Source organism: Xyrauchen texanus, chromosome 24, assembly GCF_025860055.1.
Source record: "Xyrauchen texanus isolate HMW12.3.18 chromosome 24, RBS_HiC_50CHRs, whole genome shotgun sequence".
NCBI lineage: Eukaryota > Metazoa > Chordata > Actinopteri > Cypriniformes > Catostomidae > Xyrauchen > Xyrauchen texanus.
Window position 1 is genome coordinate 127,400 of NC_068299.1, and position 8,551 is coordinate 135,950.

General features: G+C 46.6%; 1 protein-coding gene across 1 annotated transcript; it reads right to left on the reverse strand.

The window, feature by feature from the left end:
- Nucleotides 1–3,179: 3,179 nt before the first annotated feature.
- Nucleotides 3,180–7,490, reverse strand: LOC127617595 (zinc transporter 10-like). The gene is made up of 5 exons (XM_052089584.1): nt 6,425–7,490; nt 6,172–6,246; nt 5,860–6,099; nt 3,713–5,423; nt 3,180–3,341 (listed from the first exon to the last, which is right to left on the reverse strand). The coding sequence occupies exons 1-4, from the start codon at nt 6,900–6,902 to the stop codon at nt 5,005–5,007; spliced, it is 1,212 nt and encodes a 403-aa protein (XP_051945544.1). The 5' UTR covers nt 6,903–7,490; the 3' UTR covers nt 3,180–3,341; nt 3,713–5,004.
- Between the last annotated feature and the right edge of the window lie 1,061 nt (nt 7,491–8,551).

Below are 8,551 nucleotides of genomic sequence, written 5' to 3' on the forward strand. Positions count from 1 at the left end.
TGTGCTCCACAGGGCCTGCACAATGAGCTTTGCTATTGTAGAGTAGGGGCAGATATAACCCAATGGGTCATATTGACTGGCCAGTACTTTGTAAACATTGCGTAGCGTCACAGTTGTGTAGGTTACAGGGCGGTGCTTGTATCCCAGGACGTCAGTAGTGCAGTGCCAGCTGAGACCCAGTGTTGACTCCTGAGGATCAAGACTTTTAAGATTTAGCCACAGTTCACAACTATCTGACCTGGCCGTACCTGGCAGATGAGCGACCACCTCAGGGATGTTGCTAGCCCACTGGCGTATCTCAAATCCACCTTGGATAAGCAGCTCTCTCATTCTGACAATGAGCAACTTGGCCTCTTGTGGGTCAGAAAGGGACTGCAAGCAGTTATCCACGTAGAAAGCTGTGTGGACAGAGTCGTAGACATCTTTATAGGTGTCTCTGTGCTCCCTTACGTGGCTCTGAAGGGCAAAGATAGCACAGCAGGGGCTACACGTTGTCCCAAAGGGCAGGACTCTCCACTCATATACATCTGGGGGCCTCTCTGTTTCACCGTCTCTCCATAAGAACCGCAGCAGGGGGCAGTCTTTAGGGAGCAGGCGGATTTGGTGAAACATGGCTTTTATATCTCCGCTCACTGCTACAGGATACTGGCGGAAACGCAGGAGTACACCCAGCAGTGTAGGCCCCATAGGAGGCCCTGGCATGAGGTAGTGGTTAAGAACGGTCCCCTGGAACTCAAAGGAGCAGTTAAATACCACCTGAGCTTTATTGTTGTGATGTACAATGTGGTGTGGTACATACCAAGATTCAGCAGAGCTATGAATCTCTTCGTGAGTCAGCTTTACAACATAGCCAGAATCTACCAACCTCTTGATCTCTTGGCTATATGTGAGTGCCAGGTCAGGATTCCTTGCTAGCTTACGCTCAGTGGACCTCAGAAGGCCTTTAACTACTTCAGAGGAGACATGTATCTGTGGGAAGTCCTTCTTCCTGAGCAGGGGGGTGGCATATCGCTCTACACCATCCACAGGTACTCTGATGGTCTTTGCCTCTAACATGGCTATGGCCTCTCTGTCCTCTTTTGAGCATGTGACCTCCTTCCCAGGCCTATGAAGGGGAGCGTCTAGTTGCCACAGACGCTGTACATCCTGTTGAAGGGCAATGGCAGGAGAAAGGCATGATATGTTCAGGCAGTGCGCCTCCCCCTGCTGTGTAGGCATACTGCAGCTTGGACCCTGTATGGCCCAGCCAAGCTTGGTAAAGACGGCGACTGGTCCTTGGGCTGAGCCTCTCAGGATAGAACTGACAGGAGTTATGAGGTGGGCATTGTCAGAGCCGATTAACACAAGTGGCTGTATCTGATTGAATCCTTCAAGCTGCACTCGTTGTAGGTGATGATACTGCTCCTTTAAGAGCTCCACTGGGCATGACTGTTCAGCTAGGCTGAGCTGTTGGGCGGTGAAGGCACGCGTGATCTTGTAACGTATTTCTGGCTTGGCCTTTGGGGACACATGGAAAGAAACATAGCCTCCTTTAATATGGATCACATCTTGACGAATAGTACGCAGAGACAGAGTTTCCTCCTCCTGGATTAAGCCTAACAACTTGACAGCAGCAGGGAGTATAATGGTTTTCTCTGAGCCATCATCAAGAAGAGCATATGTGTCCAGAGATTTCCTTTGATAGTGTAACTGGATAGGCACAACCTTAAGCATTACACGGCCAGAGTGACTGATAGGAGCCAAAAACACTCGGCTGGTGCTCACTGTTAGGATATTCGGGTCCCTCCTCTTCGCTTCAGACAGGTCATGAAGCACTAATAAGTGCTGTTCTCCACAGGTACTGCACATCTTCTTAAGAGTGCACTGCTCGGGGGTATGTTTACGGCCACAGCGCCAACATTTGGATTTTTCCTTTATCCACGAAGCTACCGCTTTGAGGTCTAGCTTCTTAAAATCTACACAGCCACTGAGGTAGTGCTCTGTCCCTTCACAGTATGGGCATTATGGCTTAAACTGCTTCTTCTTAGAGGAGGGATAAGGATTAGTAATGTGTGTCTTAGTGTCTATATTTGGCGGTGTTTGAGCAGGATCTGACCCATAATATATGGATGTAGACTTATTCTGTGCCCTGGACCCTGCAGAGGCTCTGGGGTTGCCCCTCACTGGGCGTGGTCTGTCTAAGGGCTGTGGCTGAATGGCTTGCCGTGATTGACAGGTTGTAGAGCAGGCTGAATCACATGATTCATTCTGGCGGACGGAGCATATAGCGGTGCCGGCTGAATACCTGGATGGGTCACAGGGATTCTCCACTGGGGAGCAGGCTGTGGCACGGACCAAGGTGTAGACTGACCTGCAGGCTGAAATGCAGTATTCACCCTGGGCTGCAGTACAGGTGGTGTCACTGTCGGTTGCTGAAGCACAGGTTGAGGTACTAGCACTGCGCCTGGTTGCTGTGCAGGTTGAGCTACAGGATTCGGTGACAGCGGCCTTAGCTGAATATTTGAAATAGGTTGAATAATAGGGCTTAAGGTTAGTGGAGCTGGCTTTGGTGCTGAATGAAAAATGGGGTTTGAATTTTGCAGTGGTGAAGATGCAATATGTTCTACTGGCCTTAACAGGTTCACAGGCGTTCTAATGTCCTGCCTCACTGCTGGTGCCAATACGTGTAGCTGATCAGTAGTATGGATGTTGCTCATGCTCACACTGCTATGCTGTGGTGTTTGGAGTAGAGCAGGAAGCGAAGCGGCCCTATCTCGCTGTTGAGCATCACTCTGAGTTGGTAGAGGATTGCATGATACGCATGATCACTCCAGTTGTTCCACACGCTTTGTTAATGCGCCACTGGTCTCCTTCATAGTGATTTGCATCTCATTCATCGTTTTCAGTACACTGCCCCAAGCTGCCTCCATCATTTTCCATTTTTTCATCTCCTTCTTCTCCTTATAAGATTCCTCTGAACTGCTGCTGCTTAAAGACTCTGTCTCCTCTGGATCAGGTAGGTCATGCTCATACTCCGCCAAATGTCCAGGAAGCTTTCTGCTCCTTCTTGGACGGGAACTATACTTTGGACTCTTCTCCTGAGGAAATTCATCTTGTGGAGTTGCCATCTTGTTGACTCAGCCAATAAACATCTGGCTCGAAGGACCACTTATAGGAGACGCTGCGCTGATTATGGATCGCTCGTCAACTGAGCCTTCCTCGGTCAGAAGGAATAGGCAAATCCAATGGTGCAGTTTGAGTATTTATTGAGGAAGAGTCAGGTACATTGAGGTGATGATGGTTCACAGGTATTAATATAACCAAATAGGTGTGTTTGTGGGGGAATGTATATGTGTGGTTATCTGAAACAGAAATACAATAAATGTATATTAATAAACATGTAGGCTATGGTTACATACAGTTGCATGAAGAAATGACCCGCAGTACAACCAAAATCCACTAGGGGGCTCTAACACTATAAATGAACTTGCATGAATGCCATAAATCTCCAAATAGTGAAAAATGCTAAAACAGGCAAACTATACATTAAATATAATATTTGCGGTTATATGCAAGGCAATAACTAAAGTATATACGTTAGATGGCTACTTTACAAGCGCATATGGAGCACCGTAGCGGCACAGCAGTATAACAGCCAGTAGTGAATTAACACGAGTATAACAAATTCGCCATATGGGCAACAAACGCAGCATTCATACAAAGTCGTACTTACATCTTAAGGACGCACACAGCACTCATACACACAAGAGTCGCGCAGGATAAACAAAGGATGGCAATTCTCTGCACCGTGAATAATGCTCTCATGGCACTGTACCACACCCAAAGTGAAAGCGCCTACCACGAGCGATCAGAACTACCAACGAACATATGCATTATGGGTAACGTAGTCCATGTCAGGGCACAGACTTTTAACAATTATATTTTCTCTGAATCACTAATAATTTATTAAGAATGAAAATAAATAATGAGGTACACATCACCTTCTGTTCACACAGAGTGGGAGGAGTCAGGGATTATAGATTTTATATAAAGGAAATTAACCCTTTTTTATGATAATTTAAATTACATTTTTACATTCATGTCTGAAATTCACATTTATGCAAAAAATAAAATATATATTATTATTCTCATTACTGTAATATATGATTTTATTATGCATAAATTAAATGTATTACAGCAAATAACCTCATTATGTATAAAATATTATACATTTTAAATTAGAGGTTTTTTGCTGTTTTTTCAGATTACAGTAATGAGAATTTTGGAAGATAATAAATCAGCTGCTGATAAATAAATCCAGCATGTGATTGTCCAGAAGTCAAAATCATCTCCACATCAGCGGAGTTTGAGAAGCACCAGATAACAAATCCTAAATCACTCGGATCTGACGGGGTCAGAGGTCATCAGACGAGCTCAGTGGAATATAACGGCTGTTTCTCAGAATCAGCACTTCAGATTTATACGTTGTGTTTGTCTGGTGTGTGTTTGTCTCTCAGCAGTGTTTGTCTGGTGTGTGTTTGTCTCTCAGCAGTGTTTGTCTGGTGTGTGTTTGTCTCTCAGCAGTGTTTGTCTGGTGTGTGTTTGTGTCTCAGCAATGTTTGTCTGGTGTGTGTTTGTCTCTCAGCAGTGTTTGTCTGGTGTGTGTTTGTGTCTCAGCAGTGTTTGTCTGGTGTGTGTTTGTGTCTCAGCAGTGTTTGTCTGGTGTGTGTTTGTCTCTCAGCAGTGTTTGTCTGGTGTGTGTTTGTCTCTCAGCAGTGTTTGTCTGGTGTGTGTTTGTGTCTCAGCAGTGTTTGTCTGGTGTGTGTTTGTCTCTCAGCAGTGTTTGTCTGGTGTGTGTTTGTCTCTCAGCAGTGTTTGTCTGGTGTGTGTTTGTCTCTCAGCAGTGTTTGTCTGGTGTGTGTTTGTCTCTCAGCAGTGTTTGTCTGGTGTGTGTTTGTGTCTCAGCAGTGTTTGTCTGGTGTGTGTTTGTCTCTCAGCAGTGTTTGTCTGGTGTGTGTTTGTCTCTCAGAAGTGTTTGTCTGGTGTGTGTTTGTCTGGTGTGTGTTTCAGCAGTGTGTTGCTGCTCTCCAGCTCGTCAACAGTAACATCTCCAGAGGAGGAGGAGAGGATTCTGTGACACATAGACGTCGCTCCGCCGGGACAGCACGACAGCTTCCTACACGCCGGTGACAGACAGGGGGTGTTACAGTGACCCGCGTCCTGATCTCCGTCACTGCGCTCGAACTGGAGCGTCACGCTGTGAACGCCGGCGCGGTGAAACACCTCCAGGATCTGTCCGTGAAGGCCTGATGTTTCCCAACACGGAGCGCGGAGGTCAGGAGAGACTTTGACGTGCAGAGACGCAACATTCCGGCCTTTAGCCAACTCCCAAACGTGAGCCTCGTGAACACTCACGACGCCGGCCAGTTTGCACACGTTCTCCACTGCGACACAGAGAGAAGAAGAAGGGAGAGCAGGTGAGCACTAAGCAGTGTACTTAATGTGAAGGATTATAACAGCATTTATGCATTCGGAAGACGCTTTTATCCAGAGTGATGTGTGTGTTCCCTGGGAACCGAACATGTAATCTTGCCATTGCTAGCACCACGACTGACCAGCTGAGAATCAGGAACCCTTAAAAAACATCACACACTCACGGAGCACTTCGCTACCTGTACACCTACTTATTCATGCAATTATGTAATTAGCCAATTTGCAGCGCTGCCACACGATTGGCTGATTAGATATTCGCATGGATAAGTAGGTGGACAGGTGTTCCTAATAAAGTGTCCCATGAGTCTAACATTGTGCAAACGGACATTAGACATTCAATTGACTTGGACTGAACTTCCGAAACGGTTTCAATGGAAACAGACTCACAGATGGTGTTGAACGGCAGGTCCACGGGACTCATTTGCAGCACAATTCCTGCCGTTTCTTTCACCAGCGGGACGGCGGACGACATGATAATGGCCACCATGATGAGCGTCAGACTGGGATCCACGTAACACTGCCAGTTGCACGGACTCTCAGGGGTCAAGGGCCACACGTAGAATAACGCTGAAGCCACGACCACCACCACTGAGCCCAGAGCGTCATTCAACACATGCAGCAGGACACCTGGACAAACCAGACAGACATCAGATTGTGTTACAAAACTCATCGGATTCACCAACATCTTCAGTAAATCACCTCTGATGTTCAGGGGAGGTCCATCATTCGTAGAGTTCTCCTGGTGCTCAGAAGTGCTCTGCTGGGACAGTCGGCCTGTGGATAATGGACAAGTGTGAAAAAACTTATTCATAACCTTCATGACATGTGACACTACATATAACACATGACATGCGTGTTAACATTGCTCACACTAGTGTTTTCTATCTAAAGGTCATTTAGCTGATAATGATCAACATAATAAACGCATTGTTCCATTGTTTGTTCAGAGCACCTGCTGCTTCTGCGTCGCGTTGCTCGGACGCGTCCTTGGCGTTCTTGTCTCGCGTCGCGCACAACCACCGGCAGTCCGTGAAGATCAGCAGCCCGAGCACATTGACCGCCAGACCCAACGAGCCCACGATCAGAACCAGCGCCGGGTCATCGATCGCCTCCGGCCGGGCGAGTCTCTTGAGCGCCTCCGCGGAGATGGAGAAACACAGAGCGGCCAGAAACACGGCGTTGGCCAACGCCCCGACCACCTCCGCGCGACCCAGCCCGTACGTGCAGCGTCCTGATCCGGCGCGTCGCGTCACCCGCGCCGCCGTCAGCCCGACGCACAGCGACAGGATGTCCGACAGCATGTTGAATGAGTCCGACACCAGCGCGATGGAGTTGCCCATGTATCCCGCCACGATCTCCGCCACGAAAAAGATCACGGTGATGACGAGCATCAGAATCAGCCGACACGTTTTGCCGCTGTAACGTCCCATGCTCGCGCGGTAATCTTAACGATAATAATGAAAGATGAGGATGAAGTGTGAGTCGATGCGAGTTCAAGCAGATGCGACGGTCATCTCTCACGGTTCAACACCGACCGTGATTTGGCACTTTTTCATGTATCGATGATGATCGTTCAGGACCTGCAGATCTTCAGGGCAGGGGTGTTCACTACACACCCCAGACAAGTGTTAGACTAGAGTTCTGATCCAGCAGGTTTTCCTGTTTACAGTCTCTGTTCTGTTTGGAGGATTATTTGGTTTCATGCAGGTCAACAGAACGTGTTCAGCGTTTCTGCAGTCTGTGAAACATTAAATCATCCATAAACTCACCAATGACCATCGACACCCCTTCTGCAGTTCAGCGTCAATAGAACTATCGAGAGCATTTTATGAACTTTATGAATTAGTAATTTATGCATTAGATAATATAAACTGACTATATATGTTTTGTGGTGACATTGTGGAATATGTGAAAGTGGGACAGTTCCCCTAAAAATGTCAATTCTGTCATCATTTACTCATCCTCATGTCATCCCAGATGTGTGTGACTTTCTTCTGCGGAACACAAATTAAGATTTTTAGAAGAATATTTCAGCTCTGTAGGTCCGTACAATGCAAGTGAATGGTGACCAGAACTTTGAAGCTCCAAAAAGCACATAAAGGCAGCATAAAAGTAATCCATAAGTAATCTGTAGGTCCATACAATGCAAGTGAATGGTGACCAGAACTTTGAAGCTCCATAAAGCACATAAAGGCAGCATAACAGCCTATCTACACTGGACACAAACACTGTAAACAGTTATTTGTCTTGTTGGCAGGAGTTGCACCAGCAGGTGCAGCACATATGGGGAGTTCATTCACTGTCGTTGCATTAAGGCGTGATGGACATAGCAGCATTGATTATAGTGAGAGCAATCTGCTTTTGTTGCACTGTGCTGTGTGTGTCTGGTGTAGACAGAGTAATCCATGTAATCGGAATAGATGTGATAGGTGTGGGTCAGAAACGGATCAATAGTCCTTTATTTACTGTAAATTCTCTCCTCTGCCCAGTAGAAGAACTCTTTGGAGAGTAGAGCACATAAGAGGGCTGTGGTGGCTCAGTGGTTGAGGCTCAGGGTTACTGACCAGAAGGTTGGGGGTTCAAGCCCCAGCACCACCAAGATGCCACTGTTGGGTCCTTGAGCAAGTCACTTAACTCCAGGTTGCTCCGGGGGGATTGTCCCTGTAATAGGGCCACTGTAAGTCACTTTGGATAAAAGCGTCTGCCAAATGCATACATGTAAAGAGGGCTGTTTGATAGTGGAGATTAATCCTTAAATATTGATCTGCTTCTGAAGACATTGATTAAACCACTGGATTACTTTTATGCTGCCTTTATGTGCTTTTTGGAGCTTCAAAGTTCTGGTCACCATTCACTTGTATTGTATGGACCAACAGATTACTTATGGATTACTTTTATGCTGCCTTTATGTGCTTTTTGGAGCTTCAAAGTTCTAGTCTAGCTACATATTACTTATGGATTACTTTTATGGTGCCTTTATGTGCTTTTTGGAGCTTTGAAGTTCTAGTCACCATTCACTTGCATTGTATGGACCGACAGATTACTTACGGATTACTTTTATGCTGCCTTTATGTGCTTT